At 38.2% G+C, this 19,210-nt stretch overlaps 1 protein-coding gene across 4 annotated transcripts in view; it reads right to left on the bottom strand.

Moving 5' to 3' along the window:
* The window catches only part of LOC126299499 (dedicator of cytokinesis protein 3), a 951,484-nt gene that overhangs the window by 17,033 nt on the left and 915,241 nt on the right, over positions 1 to 19,210 (bottom strand). For 2 of the 4 annotated variants that reach the window (XM_049991443.1, XM_049991444.1), the window contains 4 exons: positions 10,830 to 10,961; positions 5,672 to 5,856; positions 4,235 to 4,394; positions 2,925 to 3,097 (listed from right to left, as the gene is read on the bottom strand). In XM_049991443.1, the coding sequence (XP_049847400.1) occupies positions 2,925 to 3,097; positions 4,235 to 4,394; positions 5,672 to 5,856; positions 10,830 to 10,961 (650 nt within the window). The remainder of the gene's footprint in view (positions 1 to 2,924; positions 3,098 to 4,234; positions 4,395 to 5,671; positions 5,857 to 10,829; positions 10,962 to 19,210) is intronic. The other 2 variants (XM_049991445.1, XM_049991446.1) reach the window with 1 other exon arrangement.

Below are 19,210 nucleotides of genomic sequence, written 5' to 3'. Positions count from 1 at the left end.
TACTTCCTAGTTGAAAAGGAAGTGCTGCTATCATGCATGCCCTCAAAAACTTTCATATGTTCTTGTACAAGTCTAAGTTCTACCTCATTACTGACCAAAAGCCCTTGGTTTCATTGTTTAATCCTTCTGTTTCCTTGCCTGACAAAGCAGCACATCATCTCCAGCACTGGGCCTAGTTTCTGTCTCACTACAACTATGAAATAAATTTTTGGCCTACTGTGCAGTATGCCAATGCCCATGCTCTGTCTCAGCTTCCAATTGGGCGACTTCCTGTTTTTGATCAGAAAGAACTCCTTTGTTTTCACTTAAATGTTGGGGCAGAACTTACAGTGGAAGGCGAGCAACTACCTTGCATGTCCATAGCCACACACTTTTTACCCTTGATCACTGATTCTGGCCCAAAATCTCCTTCTGCCACTATGTTCATCACCTGCGGCATTCGCTCCAGAGGCCATGAACGTTTCAGCAGTTGCCCCAATGCCTACATCACTTGAATGTCCTTTCCCCAAGGGGAGTAAGGGGGGCTATAACACAGTATATAATACATGGAGATGTGCACTGACACCGAGCCACCACTGCCATGCTGCACTTCAAATATTCCACCAATGGCATCCGCGCAGGCCAGCCAACAGAGGCTGCCAGTGGTGGGCCATCTGAGTTCTGCAAACAGCATCATATCCACAGTGCAGTCTACCGGAGCCCTTCTCTTTGTAAGTGCAATGCAGCAGGCACTTATTTGTTCTCATACTGTGTTCATACTTATTGCCAGCAGCTGCTTGTATCAATACCTGGATTGTTTCTATGTTTGTGTCTGTGTTTTCAACTATTGTTCACTTGTATGTGGAAGAAGAATAAACTTTGGTTCAATGTGGCAGTGCTGTTGTTTGTCTCTTTATAGTACAATACCCTACCAAACATACAGAAAGAAAACAAAGGAAAAGAGGGAACAGAGGAGCAGATGGATGCAGCACTTGCAAAGCCAAATACATGTCAAATAGAGAACAGGTTCTTACTCCCTTGTCAAGTAGACAGGTTAATTTATTCTTCCTTAAACAACATATTATAACCTAAGGTTTCTCTCCTGTGCTTTTATGAAATAACAATCACATATAAACAGCAGGCAAATGAGGGAGGACGTATATTACTATCTGAGAGGGGGAAGTTAGCATGTAAATATAATCAGAAAAATAAGTCATTAAATATTATGACAACTGCTCACTGTTAGAATGAATGCCACCTGTTGGTGTTGCAATCATGTTGGAAATACAAAGCTGGTTGGCCGTTCATGTGCCATTGTTGTGAGTACCTATAGAAAGTGGCTGAAGGATGGTGAAACGGTGAGTACGCTACAAGGTGTTGGACATTCACGCCTCATTACCGAACAGGAGTTCGGACACTTCCTCAGTCCGTAAAGAAGAATAGGCAGCAAACTGTGGCAGATGTGATGACAAAGTACAATGCTGGTGCAGACACAAATGCTTTGGAGCATACACCTTGGTGCACACTGTTGAACATGGGGATTGGGAACACATTTTTCCCATGTATTCCCATTTTAATCCAATGACATGATCCACTATAATGGTAGTGAGCATGTAGCGTATCAACATGTTCACCACAAATTCATGACTACAATTCTCTAACCAAACATCATTCTGTTCCCTTTCATGGTGGTATTAATTCATATAAGTTAAATCTTGTCTTTTATAGTACTCTAATTACATTTTTTTTACTTTCTGAAATTCCAAATCTGGAATACTGAGTGATGTGTCCTTGGATTTACTGTACTCAGTACATTTGTCTTTCTCATTTTTCTCTCTTTAAGTCATAATTAAAGAACTTCTGTTTCCTGAAGATTAGAGGACATCAACTGCCCTTCCATGCTATTGTTGGCCATACAAAAGTTCTGAATTTGATGGTTGAAAATGTATTCTCTGTCTACACAGTGACATGGTGGGTGCTGATCAACCTGTATCTGCACATATAGTTCACAAATGCTTTCATGATGGTGGCCTGTGTGCAAGATGACCAAGTATGTGTATCATTTATTTAGTATAATATGAGGAAAGTTTGCATTGGTTTAAATCAGTAGCAGTCATTTCACTTTGCAAGTAAGTCCCCATTTTATGCTGAAATTAAGTCTCATTGCACACTTAGAAGAACAGGGACTAGAGGCATATTAGATGCACAAAATATCATTGGGACTATGTAACACATAAGTGACTGCAAGCTTTTCATGCAACTGCATATTTCTTCAAGCATGCAATGAGATTTTGGTCCTCTACATGACACCATGATCACTTAGAGTATTGGGATAACATACAAGATATTAACACAAGATAATTTACACAGTAAGATGAAATCATTCTCCAAGACAACAATTGCTACCCAAATGGGAGATATCTAGGTATCCAACAGTGGAAGAAACCCACAAGACTAAGAATGGAGTATCCAGGTAAGTAATTTGATTTTAAGACACTTGGATTGATAACTGACAAGTCTGATCCCTTATCCACAGACTCTAGAATAGTGACTTTCAAAGTTATGGAGTACAAATAGCAACTGAGCTTGTTTACACTCATATTAACATATTGTAGCATGACTGCAGTAATAGCAAGGCAAGTTTTTAAAAAAATTGTCTCTATAAAATTTACATGATTCTGTTGTATTTTATTAAAAAAGTGAGTATCTGTGCTTCAATGTTTTGGAAAGTTCTCTCTGGAAAATGTTTTATTCAGTTTTGTTGTTCTCCTTAAGACATTATGCACTTATAATTTTCAAAGAGTTCTTTATTATTAAAAACTAATTTCCATTTTTGCTTTGTTTATGAAAATTTAAGGACACACTATTAAGGTTATAGCTCCCCTATCTAATTGTTTTAACCTGGAAGAGAAATGCAGATACACATGAACACATTCCTGTTTTACCTGTTTAGGCTTACAGGTGGCAGTGATGAATATTCAAGAGTTCCTCGAACTGTTATACGTCCCATATCTGTCAGGCTGTAGCCAGCTGAACGTGGTCGTGACTCACGCATTGGTATTGGTGGTGGTGGAGGTGGGGGTGGAGGTGGTGGTGGCACATGGCTCTCATTCATTTCCTAGAAATTCAGATGATGATATTAGTTTCAGTTTTGAATGAAATACATTTAGTATCAAAATAAAACATCCCTCATTAAAATGTGCACCAAAGTTTTATTATGTTTCAGACAATGAGCCATTACTGTTTTCATACCAATAAATTCACCAATTTGCACTCTAGCTTTTACAATAAAAATATTCTGAAAATTAGTTATGGTCACATGTAGTTAAGCTATAACAAAATAGTTTGCTGAACAATTAACAGGGCACAAAACTGACACAAGGTAAGGATCAGTTTACAAAGAGTTATTTCAGGTGCATCTAATTATGAATGGAACACATATGAAATACATCAGAACAGCTTTCTTCCAAAACTAAAAACATCTTAATGTGAACACTAAAAACATATAAATGAGAGCAGACAGCATCTGTGACTTTGTCCCGTCTAAAGTAATATTTTCATGACAACTGCTTAATACCTTCTGGCAGGTTAGTCTTTTTATCCAGAAACATTTGCATGTTAATGAACTTATGTGCAAGATAAGATCATGCTCCAAATTTGATTTAAGGAAGATCACTGGGTGAGTTTTCAAGATGTCAAGATGTGGATTGGTGGGAGGGATGCAAAGTGGAAATTGTCCTCTAGATTTTATAATACTGGACTGGCACCACCAACCTTGAGAATTTGCATATCAAAAGTAATAAATTTGATAACCTTTTGGCCCTGCTTCTTTGCCTACAACAGTCTTTCAGAATTATGAAAAAACAGTGTGATAATCAGTCACATTATTTGGTAGGTGGAATTTAATAATAGAGTGGTGAGGAATATATATAGTGGTAGATGATGTACCTCCCCCATACACTGTAAAGTGACTTGTAGTGTGTAAATTGTAGTTGTAGATGGAGATAGAAATTTCACAAAGCTTGCTGTTTTTATAGAATTCTCAGAATTTCTAAAAGAGACTTTCAATCAAGTTAAGCAGAAATACATATGTTCCAGACGGTGGGATACTTGGTTTCATATGTCATCTCTGACTGAGGACATATCTTTGTCCCAATGACAAATAGATTATCAGTTCCCCATCTTGAAATACCATCACCAACCATCAGGCACATCATGCTGAATATGTTCTACAATCATGCACTATAAGACTCACCACTGGCTTGCTATATATATCTTCATCATCTGTCACCTGATCATCCATAAGAGCAAAGTGGTTATATGGTCCTCCACTGGAAGTAGAGGAACGATTACTGCGACTTTCATTGGGCTGCATGAGCATCTTCTTCTCCATAGGAAGGGGTGGTAGAGGCATGCTGCAATTGGTTATCAAATTTTTAAACCACATGTTATTGTAAGAACTCACTAGAAAGCTAAACATGTACAGGGCCCTCAAATCTATAGATTTGCAGTGATGTGAATTTGGGTTCTTCTAGTTTTGTTAGAAGGAAAGAGATACCATTTATCTTTAGTGCTTCAAAGAGGAAGAATGAAGCTCATGCATGTGGCTCTGATCAAAGACACTAACTTAAAAGCTGAGCTGCAATGCTTACCGTCTTGTTTATATGCCTATTATTACTTCCTAAGTAAAGAATGTAACTGAATATGTGTGGGTATTGTGTGCACTGCCATCAAGAAGTGATCATGGGGAGGAGAATTATATTTTGTGGATGCCTATATATGGCCTGTGTAACAAGGATGGGGGGAATTCAAAATTCATTTCTTGTAGTGGCTGCTATAGAGACAGATTGGAATTTTTTGGACTACATAATAAACATACCCAGCCATCACTGAAGGCTCAGGAGTACACTCAAGAAGTCAATCAGTAACTGATATGCATTGTGCCAAGAATAGAGGTTGAGAAAAAGTTTCCAACCTTAAGGTTTCCTGGGGAAAAAACCTCTTGCTTGAACGGTCCCACTTTCTGGAAGTGTCTCTCAAAAGTTAGGAGGGACTTAGTGACTGTCTGAAAAAGTATGCTATGTCCCTAACTGATGGAGAAGGTTCAGTCAAGATCATCCACTGCAACTTCCCGAAACACGCACTGTCTCGACAAATCACCTAAATCCATGCAACAGTAATATACAAGTACCCATGCAAAAGTAATGTACAAGTACATAGTCTGAGAAGTTATCAGACATTCTTAATGGAAACAATTTTATTTTCCCAGTGTACATTCAATTTACATCTCTTTCTGGCAAAAATCCTGAATATGTCTCAATTTATGTGATGCTATTTCATTTATATAATCCACAACTCACTTAACACTTGTGATTGTTGTCTATAAGAGGTAAGTATTGTGTTCTACTGTGAATAATAAATAATATTAAGTATTTTTTATCCTGAAAAATTACTTCCATATTAAGTAAAGTAATCAAAGTGAAAAAGCATTCACCAGAATTTACAGTTAGCTAAACGTGAGTGGTTGTCTTTGATCATACATTGCCGATATTAAATTTAGGATTGTCATTTATTACACTACACGTAAGTTGTGATATCTGGATTACATAGTGGATTTACATTCAGGCAGTTTAAACAAACACCTGAGGAGATGTGAAAGCATAAATAATCATTTAACATCATGCAGTGATACCTTAGAATACTGCCACAGGAGGTTGAGTCTGTACAAGAATGTCCTCTTGATGAGCGAATAGCAACTAGCTCTCTCAGTCCTTGACGTAACTGTGACAGCCTCTCCAACAGTCTACGGTGAAGTGGTTGCACACCTGGAGGGGCAAGCTGCCCATGAAGTGCAAGACCAGTCTCTAGGATATGGAGCTGAAGCACAGAAACAAATGTGCGGAATAACATGTTTAGAAATATTAACAGATTATAAGCATTACTTCCTATATATAAAGAATGTAACTGAACATGAGTGGGTATGGTGTGAATTGATATCAAGAAGTGATCATGGGAGCGGAATTATATTTTGTGGATGCCTATATATGGTCTCTGTACATGAACATGCTTGGAGGAACTCAAAATCCACTTCTTCTAGTTTGTGCTTTACTTTGTACAGAGACAGGAAAGAATATTTTGGCCCACAGAATAGACATTTCAAGAGCTTTTATGCACACCCAGCTGTCATTGAAGGGTAGGGAGTAGGCTTTGGAAGTCAAAGTGGCTGAATGGAAAGATTTGCTCTTAGATCACATTAATACTTGTTTAATACTATTCAATCAAACTTTAAAGAGGGATGAAAGAGTCAAAGCAGATGAAAAAACATTTAAAATTTGATTAACAAGTAATTTCTCCACTCTGCTCCCTCCTTCACCCACTTCTCAAATATTGGCTGGTTAAAAGATGCTACAGCCATGTGGTTAAACCACCGACATGTAAGATGCAGCATCAGATACTATTTCTGGGGCTTCAAGTTCATGTGAGTACAATCATACCCTCTGTTTACATTTCCATATATGTACGTACTCTGCAAGCCATCAAACAGTGCATGGTGGAGGGTATGTTTTACCAGTACTAGTGATTTTCCTTTCTGTTCCGTTCACAAATACAGCAAGAGAATTACTATATGCAAATTAAAGTGGGATGACCGATATCAGCTGCAGCAGGAAATTATGTGGAATCAGCACCAATGAGCAAAAATGTGTACCAGACCATGATTAAAACTCATGATCTACTTTTCAGTAACCACTGCGCCATCTGGGACACAGCGTTATCACAGCTGCACAGTCTATCTTGGTATGCCTCACGGTTGATTCACACTCCCACTGAATGCAACCTATCCACAGTCCCTGTCCATTATACTCCTGTTCACTACTTAAAGATTCCCACAGGAGGTCAGAAGTATTGGTGCATTCACACTGAAGAAAGTGGATCAATTGTCCAGCCAAGCTTTGAATTATTTGAAATCAGCACGTCTAATCCTTTGAAAGAACAGACACCATGCATATCACGCAGTTGTGAAACATTATATGCAAATTGAAGGAGGACGACTGCTATCAGCTGCAGTGAGACATTATGAGGAATCAGTGACGATGAGCGAAAATGTGTACTGGACCAAGATTTGAACCCGGGATCTCCTGCTTACTAGGCGGGTGCAGTAACCACAGCACCATCTGGGACACAGCATCATCACAACTGCACGGGTTATCTCAGTACGCCACACGGCCAAGCCACACTCCCACCAAAGACCACCTATCTGCTGTCCCTGTCCATGATTTACTTTTCAGTAACCACTGTGCCATCTGGGACACAGCTTTATCACAGCTGCACAGTCTATCTTGGTATGCCTCACGGTTGATTCACATTCCCACCGAATGCAACCTATCCACAGTCCCTGTCCATTATACTCCTGTTCACTACTTAGAGATTCCCACAGGAGGTTGGACGTACTGGTACATTTGAGTGCACTTGGTAGGAGTACGGATTGGCCATTAGGTGTACCGAGATAATCTGTGCAGTTGCAATAATGCTGTGTCCCGGACGGCACAATGGTTACTGCACCTGCCTAGTAAGCAGGAGATCCAAGGATTGAATCCCGATCTGGTACACATTTTCACTCTTAGCCACTGATTCCACATAATGTACCACTGTAGCTGATAGCAATCACTCCCTTTCAATTTGCATATAGGGCTTCACACCTTCAGGAGCTGTGTGGTGTCTGTACTTTCAAAGGAACAGAGACCACGCATTCAAATAATTCATAAGCCTGGCTGAACAATTGATCTACTTTCTTCAGTGCAAATTCACCAATACGGTTATCCTCCTGAGGGAATCTCTAAGTAGTGAACAGGGGTTCGAATCTCAGACCAGTACAAGTTTTCACTCATAGCCGCTGATTCCCCATAATGTCCCACTGCAGCTGATAGCCATCATCCCCCTTCAATTTGCATATAGTGTTTAACAGCTGCAGGATCTGCATGGTATCTGTTCTTTTGAAGGAACAGACACCATGCATTCAAAAAAAAATTGAAAAATTATTGTGTTTATGCCTCGGTACAGCCCCTGACCTCTCTTATCATATGTTCATGGTCATTACATGAAATGTAGATTTGCAGGAGCAGGATCATTCTGCAGTCTGCTTAAAATGCTGGTTCTCTACATTTTCTCAATATCATTTCTCAAAAAGAACATTGACTTCCCTGCAGGGATTCTGTGTGTTGATCAAACCCACCAGTAAAAAATCTGAATCTCTTAAATGTCTTCCTTTACTGTGAGCTGGTGGGGATTACAAACACTCAAGCAGTACTCACAAAAACCATGGGCTATGAAAAGCCAGTATGAAAGCATTAATTGTTCTCAGCATCCAGATAATCTTTTTGTCATATATCTAACTTTTTGTTATATCCTTGTGTTTTCCTTTTCTTCCAGACCTCTTTCACCTTTATCTTCCATGCTACCACATTCCATAACAGGGTATTGAGCAGTCTTACAGTGACAGGGCAATATCTTAGAAAGTTGCTGCTCAGGAGTCTCGTGGTCTAACAAGGAAATGCAGCCTCACTTAAGGAAGTGCCATTTATTTTGAGGCATAAAAAAACAATAGTTGCTCTACAGATACACTTAAAAAACCCATGGCTCTCATGTTTTGAAAAAGGTGTTTCTTCTTCCAGAGAAACGAGGAAAGCATATACAACCTTTTCAAGGTCTACATGAGAAAGTATTCAATAATCCAAAGCAATGGTATGGCGAATAAGGGAGAAGAAATTAGAATTTATTTGTTTGTAATTATAGATCTACTACTACCTTCATACCGATAAGGAGTTTTTTCAAAATCTTTATATTATCAAAAGAAAAACACTGTCCATATTATGGCAATTCTCTCTTTACTCACAGTAAAATAGGATTGTTTCTAAAAAAAACTGGGTTCCTAATAAAGTTGTATTAGAGACCACTAGCGGGCTATGCAAATCAATAGGAATCTTTTTCTATTGAGAATGGGCTATTGTTCTGGATGAAAGAGCAGTTCTGGAAATATTAACTCTGGCAAAAAGAGTTCCATATGCCTGATAGAAATGATCCACTGTTATGCAAAACACGTATATAGAAATACTTTTTGAGTTTTCAATTTCTTGTATGGTATGAGGAGGTCATCTTTCCTTGTTAATACATTTCTTACACTTTGATGAACAAGTTCAAATTTATTTTGATTTTTTGGCAAAGAGACTCCAACACCTTGACATAAATGGAAAATTTGATATTTCAGACCAACTTTTCTCAGTTTTGAGTCTATCATCTTAATATTGGGACACTTCACTTGTCACTTGTCCTCTTCCAGTCCTCTCATTATCATAACTTTACAGTAACAGTTTCTGGAATGTGTCATAAATATTTTGATGCACCACACAAGGAAATGAATCAACACACTTGCAATATCTGATAAGCAATACATCACTCTTGACTGGAACCCACAACAATGTATCTCCAGAGATCAGTTGTCATTTTCGTGTACTATCTAAAGAGGTAAACATTATGGAAGGAGTGAAGGTAAACACTCATCATATATCCATGTGATCGAAACACTGAGCAACAGACAGGCACATAAACAAGGCTGAACTGTAGCTAAGCTTTAGGAGAGAGGACACTAGGTGTTTGTTATAGCTCACAAAATTAAAAATTAAAAATGGAAAAAATGAAGCTACATTATCCTAGCAATGCAGCACAATTGTCAAACTGTTAGCTCTAAGGAACAACATTGTTCAGAAGCTTAGCTACAATTTAATCTTGTGTGTACTCTTATCTAATGCTCAACAACTCATCTATATAGCACATAGCTTACTTCACCATTTCCATTGTTTGCATTCCATCCAGGACTATGAAGAATCATATTCATGTACAAATTATGATACAAGTATCAAATTTATTGCCTAGATTACCCAGTCATCCACATTCTTAATCAGCATTTCCACTGTTCATTTATCCTCAGTCAGATAACAAAATTCAATCTCTTTTACTTTTCTTTAATCTCTTGCTGCTCCCCATAATTTTTATTTGCTATCGCTTTTTGATGTTTTTATTTTTCCATGGAGTGACAAAAACTTCCATGGTCCTCAGTATTGAAAAATATGTCAGATACTGTGACCCCTGCATAGATAGTTTTGTGTCCCCTCCTGTGCCCATCACACTCTTGCTGTAATCACCCACCACCACCACCACCACCACCACCACCACCACAACCACCCACCACACAACAAATTGCATGGATGCTGCAAAAGGTCTCTACGTAATTAATCTATACAGATGCTAATTTAGTTAGTCACTCTTTTAGGATACATATTCACAGAATGTTACTTAATTCCACTGCTTTCACTAGTCCATCGTGAATGCTAATACTTTATTCAGTTATTCTAAATTATTCAGACCCTAAATTTTTTATTGCAAACTCCAGATTTATTTATTCCTTGATTTAAGAAAGTCAGGGTACTGTCACAGTAGTTGTTCAATGAGTAGACCACTCCAAAGCTGGAGATAGAATCAGTAATTTTTGTCTGCTACTTTCTTAGGGACTTCAGGGATTATGTTCTTAAGCACATCATAAAAACATTATAAATACAACAAATGTAAGAATAAAATAACATGAATAATGAGTGTAATACACATTTACCATCTAAATTTGCCCAGAGAAATAAGAAAGAAAGAGAAAAGTGAGCTACTAAGCACAATTTTCACACCACTAATGTCATTATATTGAAAGTGTTGTATGCCACCTATTAGATGAAGATTGTAGTATTATCACATATACACAAGGAATTAGACACTAAGGAAGAAAGTAACATTTAATGTGCAATATTTACCTGATCAAGTGTAAGATTCTTCAAACGTTGTACATGCTCTGAGAATTCAGGGTGGTACTTCACAAACTCAGGATTAAGAAATGCTTGTTGGTATTTTGCTATTCCACCCATAACATTTGCATCAATTATCCCCTAAAATGATTAAAAAATACTTCATTGCTCAATAAACACATGTTTCACATTAACATTCATTCACAACAATTTGATGTAAATTTCTTAAACACATTCTTCTACAGTTGATTAGTATGTATTATAACACCAAATTTAAAATCAACATATTCATAAAATGTTCTTCTGTTCCATTATTTACAAGTTTTGGGGTGAGAAAGAATTTTCAGTCCTCTTCATGTTTTTATTAAAGGATTTTGTCATATTTTTACTTGTGCACTGCTATATTTTTCTTCATAAACAGCAACTGAATGAAAGTAATTAACAGGGAGAAAGAGGATGAAGATATTTTGGATCCTGTATCTAGACCAAAAGTGATTTTTTAACTTGGAGCAATAGCTACGGAAGTCACTTTAAAAAAATAATGATTTTTTGCCAACTTCAGCCTAATATGGACCATAGGAATCAGTTGGTTTGCAGGTTAGACCTTTCTTTACCTCCCAGTTTCTCTTCATTCTGCAATATTGCTACCTAGTTTTAAGGGAAATTTGTGGGAATATGTAAGAAAGTCACTGTGGACCATGGCGCTAGCAACTGTTTGCCAGTAAGCATGCAGTTTCTTGAGCATTATTAAAGCTTCTTCTTTATTGTTGGCAAACAATGCCAAATCATCATCAAATGCTAGGCACTCCACTTTCAAACTTTGTTTCTTTGGATCTTAATAGATTCCTTCTACTCCTTCCTCTTTTGTGACATCATTTCACTTTCTCACTATCTCTTCCATGATGATATTGAACAAAATGGGCGACAGTTCATCTCCACACATGTCTCTTGTCTTAATCTCAATGGGCTCTAAAATTTCCCCATTAACTGAATTCTTCCAAAATACTGAAGAGGGTCTGCTGCAAGATTGAGTTATATGCTTTTTTGAAGCAAACAAACAAAACTACAGTATTTCTACCTATTATTGGTGCCTTGGTATTCACTCATTTGATAGTAATAACAAAACTCCTCGGTAACTGTTTGGGTCAATCCATTTTATGGATGATCTGACAACCCAATGTTACACACATACCATATGTGAGCATTTGTGGACAGATTAAGTCATCTGAAGATATACAGTTTTATGCTGTTTGTAGTTCTGTATCGAGTATAGTAAGAATATCGGATTGTGGGAAATAAAGTCAGGAGCAGAAATCTAACTGGCTCAAGTTACTTGGCATATAATAAGTTGGAACTTGAGTTAGAAACTGTGAAACAATATTCTGTGGGTCAAGGATTAAGCAGTATGTCTATGTTTATTTCTACAATAATGATAACATGCTGGAATCATGACAAAATTGAGGACATGGCTGACTGCTGTAGTGGTGTGCACAAAAGAAGTTAGGTGGTAGGGGGAAGTGCCATGTACCACATGATGCTCCACCCAATAGCTTCTTTCTCCCACATCTGTCTACAGTGTGCAATTGGAGGAGTGCATAGAAGTTTCAGCATTCACTATCATGTTAGTTTAGTATGGTCAGGGTACTTAGCTACTGTAGAGTTCATAATGAGTGAAACAATGCAAAACATTAGAAGAACAATATTATGAAGTAACAGTGATAATTTTTCAAGCATATAAATGTTTACAGGGAATGTCAGAAATAGAAATAGTGGCCTAGTGTGGCACTACACCAGTATTGCCCATTACCACAGTAGGCAACAGCTGGAACATGGGGTATGAGTCAGAGACAGAAGGCACACTGGTGAAGCCATAGATGTCTACTCCATCTTTTTCTGTGCAGAGCACACTGCACAGCTACTTCTTCACAGCACATCAATACAGAATCATAATGGGCCAATTTTGTGTGGCTTGTAGACTGCTACAAGTGAACACTAGATATTCCAACAAATTATATAGTCGTCTATATTCAGCAACTGAAAATGTTTGTTAGTAACAAAATAATCATTAATTCTTGCATTATGCAAAGAACTATTATTCATCAACAATTAATAGTGTAGACACATAAATATTAAGAATACAATAAATGATTAACAGGAGGAAATAGGTAAAAATGATAAAGCAGCAATGTTTCATCTGATAGTGTGTAAGATATTCAATTACATCCTATCTACGCACAAATACAATAAACCCACTTATCATTAATGATAACTGTTAACATTCAATTTTTAGTCTTTAATTTTTAGTATATATGGTTTTCAGAATAAGCAAGGTTGAAATTGTAATTGTATTGAGTGCTCAGTTTAGAATAATTGATAAAAATATCAAAGGCCTAATCTAAATATTAACAAAAAGAGAGAACAAAATATAAGATTGTTGCAAGTGGTCAACTTAACCCCCTGAAGAATGTTAACTGTGTTACGCAATGAGTTTTATTGAACCATTATCATTAACTGGTTTACATTCAAAAACATAATACGTATCAAAGAAGAAAATGGCTGAAGCTACTTGGCCATCCTATGAAAAATGAACAAGTAAGGAAATTTCAGTCATTAGATAATTTTGCTACCTTATACTGGCAGCACGCCATCTCACCTGCTAATATTTTGGTAGTTAAATGTGATACCTGTAGTGTTATTAATTATTACTGAATTAATAAGATTTGAAATGCATTTTCTGCTTTTTTTTTATTTTCATTTGACCTTATATATTGACTGTCAGTTGTGTGTGTGACGATATCATTAAAATTATGTTTGATTAACTGACTGACTGATTTTTATTGGTCCAGATATACCATACAGCAAAAATTGTACAACTGATATAGGGTAGCAAATTAAAATTAGGTACATATTCTTAAAATTTAATTTTAAAGTATCTTTTTTTTTTGCTACATATTCAGAAATTCTTTTACGGAGCGGAAACAGTGCATTATTAGAAATGCCTTTAGTTCAGTTTTCAATTTTTTATACATAGCGATTTTTATTTCCTCCAGTATCTTATTGTGAGTATTACACCAACGAAATTATGCTCCTCTGATACATTGTAATTCTGTGATAGTTTTGATGAATATTTGCTTTCCCTCTGGTATATCAGTTCTGCACATTTTTGTTTTGTAGAAGTTTGCCTGTTTTCAAGAAGTAGTCTCTTTTTTTTCAAGGTTTCATTTCACATCTAATTTTCAAGTGTTCTTCTGGTTGATGTTATATTTTGCTTGGTTAAGCTCAAAACAAGAAAATAACTATTTATCCAGTAACAAATGCTAATGCTCTATCTAGTCATTAAGCACAGCTAGTTCGGATAAATAAGATACTAGCTTATAGTATTGATACTCAATAGTGGAAGTAAGTTAGAATAATTAATGATTGTAGGACAAATGTTTTTGAGAATGGTTTTATAATGAACTAAATGCTAACATGAAATTTAATCTATTCCATAATAATCTCATATCATTTTTAATAAACTCATATCATTTTTGAATATAACTTCCCACATAAGCTAACCTGGAAAAAAAATTAAACAACCACGTAAAAAAGCACAGGTCACTATCAGGATCAAAGCATTTTGTGAAAAGAAGATAGAAATGTATCTGTTGGCAATAATAAGTAGAGATCATGCAGTAGTTCACACTACAAAAATTACTCAGAATTATTTTAAAAAGTTATTAAAAATCAAGGAACATCCACAGAATGTCAGAAATCAGTAATTCTGACAACAGACTGAGGGCTGTATGGAATGAAGTGATACAAGAGACAAGATAAAGAGGCACAGAACATGATAACATCACTATTGAACCGAATGAGTCCTGAGTAGCAAACAAATTTAATAAACATTTCTTAAATATAGTAGAAAGCATAGTGACAAACAGTTCAAGAGAAAATCACAGCAGTATGTTGGAAAAGCAATGCTTATAAAATTCAGTCATATGAGAGTATCACCAACTTCTCCTGAAATTAAGAAAATTGTATATTGTCTCAAAAATAAAATCTCATCTGGTTTAGATGGTGTCCCCAATAGAGTACTAAAGATTTGTTCCCATATAGTAAGCCTGGTCTTATCTGAAATACACTCCTGGAAATGGAAAAAAAACACACTGACACCGGTGTGTCAGACCCACCATACTTGCTCCGGACACTGCGAGAGGGCTGTACAAGCAATGATCACATGCACGGCACAGCGGACACACCAGGAACCACAGTGTTGGCCGTCGAATGGCGCTAGCTGCGCAGCATTTGTGCACCGCCGCCGTCAGTGTCAGCCAGTTTGACGTGGCATACGGAGCTCCATCGCAGTCTTTAACACTGGTAGCATGCCGCGACAGCGTGGACGTGAACTGTATGTGCAGTTGACGAACTTTGAGCGAGGGCATATAGTGGGCATGCGGGAGGCCGGGTGGACGTACCGCCGAATTGCTCAACATGTGGGGAGTTTGGTCTCCACAGTACATCGATGTTGTCGCCAGTAGTCGGCGGAAGGTGCACGTGCCCGTCGACCTGGGACCGGACCGCAACGACGCACGGATGCACGCCAAGACCGTAGGATCCTACGCAGTGCCGTAGGGGACCGCACCGCCACTTCCCAGCAAATTAGGGACACTGTTGCTCCTGGGGTATCAGCGAGGACCATTCGCAACCGTCTCCATGAAGCTGGGCTACAGTCCCGCACACCGTTAGGCCGTCTTGTCTTCAGCGATGAGAGTCGCTTCTGCCTTGGTGCCAATGATGGTCGTATGCGTGTTTGGCGCCGTGCAGGTGAGTGCCACAATCAGGACTGCATACGACCGAGGCACACAGGGCCAACACCCGGCATCATGGTGTGGGGAGCGATCTCCTACACTGGCCGTACACCTCTGGTGATCGTCGAGGGGACACTGTATAGTGCACGGTACATCCAAACCGTCATCGAACCCATCGTTCTATCATTCCTAGACTGGCAAGGGAACTTGCTGTTCCAACAGGACAATGCACGTCCGCATTTATCCCGTGCCACGCAACGTGATCTAGAAGGTGTAAGTCAACTACCCTGGCCAGTAAGATCTCCGGATCTGTCCCCCATTGAGCATGTTTGGGACTGGATGAAGCGTCGTCTCACGCGGTCTGCACGTCCAGCACGAACGCTGGTCCAACTGAGGCGCCAGGTGGAAATGGCATGGCAAGCCGTTCCACAGGACTACATCCAGCATCTCTACGATCGTCTCCATGGGAGAATAGCAGCCTGCATTGCTGCGAAAGGTGGATATACACTGTACTAGTGCCGACATTGTGCATGCTCTGTTGCCTGTGTCTATGTGCCTGTGGTTCTGTCAGTGTGATCATGTGATGTATCTGACCCCAGGAATGTGTCAATAAAGTTTCCCCTTTCTGGGACAATGAATTCACGGTGTTCTTATTTCAATTTCCAGGAGTGTATATAATACATTACTAACTCAAGGCATTTTTTCCAATGTGGCTAAAATATGCCGCTGTTAAATCCCTCTTTAAGAAAGATGATATGAGAGATGTCAATAACTACTGACTTGTTTCACTGCTGACATAATTTCCCAACATTTTTGAGATGGTGATGTATTCTAGAAATTTTACATTCTGTTGGGCCCACAGCATACTATACATTTGTATAAGGCATTATGCAAGTGAATGCTCCAAACCAGCTGCATTAAGGTGATATGGTGTTTAATATTTTACATGACAGGCCTATTCCGGCTTATTGACATGCAAAATGACATAAGTGAGATTATCTGTGCATAAATTGTGACTAGAATGAGATTTTCACTCTGTTACGTAAACAGCCAAAATTTGTGAAAGATCCTGGCAGATTAAAACTGTGTGCCGGACCGAGACTCAAACTCGGTACCTTTGCCTTTCGCAGGCAAGTGCTCTACCAACTGAGCTACCCAAGAACAACTCACGCCCCAGTCTCACAGCTTTACTTCTGCTAGTACCTCATCTCCTACCTTCCAAACTTCACAGAAGCTCTCCTGTGAATGTTGCAGAACTAGCACTCCTGGAAGAAAGGAAATTGCGGAGACAAGGCTTAGCCACAGCCTGGGGAATGTTTCCAGAATGAGATTTTCAGTCTTCAGTGGAGTGTGCACTGATATGAAACTTCCTGGCAGATTACAATGGTGTGGCTAACTAAGGCTCAAACTCAGTACCTTTGCCTTTCGTGGGTAAGTGACCTACCAACTGAGCTACCCAAGCACGACTCACGCCCCATCCTCACAGCTTTACTTCTGCCAGTACCTCATCTCCTACCTTCAAAACTTCACAGAAGCTCTCCTGCGAACCTTGCAGAACTAGCAGAAGTAAAGTTGTGAGGACGCAGCGTGAGTCGTGCTTGGGTAGCTCAGTTCGTAGAGCACTTTCCCACGAAAGGAAAAGGTCCTGAATTCAAGTCTTGGTCTAGCACACAGTTTTAATCTGCCAGGAAGATTCATATCAGTGCACACTTCACTGCTGAGTGAAAATCTCATTCTGGAAACATCCCCCAGGCTGTGGCTAAGACATGTCTCCACAATATCCTTTCTTCCAGGAGTGCTAGTTCAGCAAGTTTCGCATGAGAGCTTCCATGAAGTTTGGAAGGTAAGGGACAAGGTACTGGCAGAAGTAAAGCTGTGAGGATGGGACGTGAGTCATGCTTGGGTAACTCAGTTGTTAGAGCACTTGCCCATGAAAGGCAAAGGTCCCGAGTTCAAGTCTCGGTCCGGCACACAGTTTTAATCTTCCAGGATCTTTCACAAATTTTGGCTGTTTTACGTTTTTATTTGTGTTGGTATTTATGTCTATTCAGAAGTTTAGAAGAGTATCTCACCTGAGCAACTATAATATTCTCAGTAAATGACAGTTTGGATTTCAGAAGAGTTGCTCTACTGAGAATTTCACTTAGATGTTCACTCACCAAAGTGTACAAGCATTGAATAACATGATAGCACTGGTTTGTATTTTCTGCAACCTATCTACACAACCTGTGTGAACCACAAACTGGGGAGAAATCAAGTACGAGGTTCCATAAGGCTCAGTCTTAGGTCCACTATTATTCCTCATAAATCTAAATGATCTTCTGTCTAATAAACAACAAGCAGAATTATTTCTTTTTGCAGATGGCTCTAGTATAGTACTCAATCCAAGCACGCATACAGAAACAGAAGAAATGTTAATTATTGTTTTTAAAAGTATCATTGACTGGTTGTCTGTGAATATTCTCAACCTCAGTTTTAAAAAGACACACCATATTCAGTTCTGCACATGTAGGGGTACACCAGTGATTAATGTAACATGACAAAGAAATAATAAATAGAATGGAAACTTCAAAATTCTAAATATTCATATTTGTGCAGCTCTAAACTGGAAGAAGCATCATTTTGGAACTCCTAAAAAAATTTAGTTCAGTCACATTTTCGCTAACAATCATTGAAAATGTTGGAGAGGGACAAATCAGCATGTTGACATATTTGGCATATTTTCATTCAATAATACCAAACGGAATAATGTTTTTGGGTAACTCATCTTTAAGAAAGAAAATCTTGATTGTTCAAAAATGTATTGTAAGAATAATACGTGGTGCATCTTGTAGACATCTGTTTAAGGAGTTAGGCATTTTGACTTTTGCTTCACAGTATATTTATTCCCTGACGAAGTTCATTATAAATAATCCACTGCAGTTCAAAAAGATCAATGATGTACATAATTATAATACCAAAAGGAAAAATGACATTCTTTAATCCACATTAAGGTTGTCTTTAGCACAAAACAGGGGTGCACAATGCTACAACAAAAAATTTTTGTCACTTGCCGGTGACATAAAATATGTGTTAGAAGAATCTCTAGTATTGTAATTTCTAGAAGGTGGTGGGTAGGAGTTACTAACTCACGTCTGTATATTTAATGATAATAATACACAAAAAATTTAAAAAACATATAAATGTTTAGCATGTAGCCATATTTTCAAATCACGTGAATTCGATGTGAATGTAAAATGATTCACTCCACATAATTATGATTTACTGTAAAAATTTCCCCCTGGAGCATAAAACTACGTAGCTATTGTTCCACAATGTATTTCACTAGTGCATGCAGGGTTAACTGACACACACATTTTGTGGTTAACTGGTCAGTGGTGTAGTTATACCCACAAAAAACATCTCTTATGCCTACTCTTGTATTTACTATATCATACATAAATAGGAGTATAATTTAGCACTGGAACTAGGTATACTATGAATTACAGTGTCAAAAATGTCAACAATAAGACAGTGGACCACCAGTAATTCAGATTATCCACCAGCACTGCTGAAGGATGCAGTCATTCATCATAATCACAAACCAGTTTTCTTGTGGAT

Source organism: Schistocerca gregaria, chromosome X, assembly GCF_023897955.1.
Source record: "Schistocerca gregaria isolate iqSchGreg1 chromosome X, iqSchGreg1.2, whole genome shotgun sequence".
Taxonomy (NCBI): Eukaryota; Metazoa; Arthropoda; class Insecta; order Orthoptera; family Acrididae; genus Schistocerca; species Schistocerca gregaria.
This window is presented reverse-complemented; position numbering and strand designations above follow the sequence as displayed.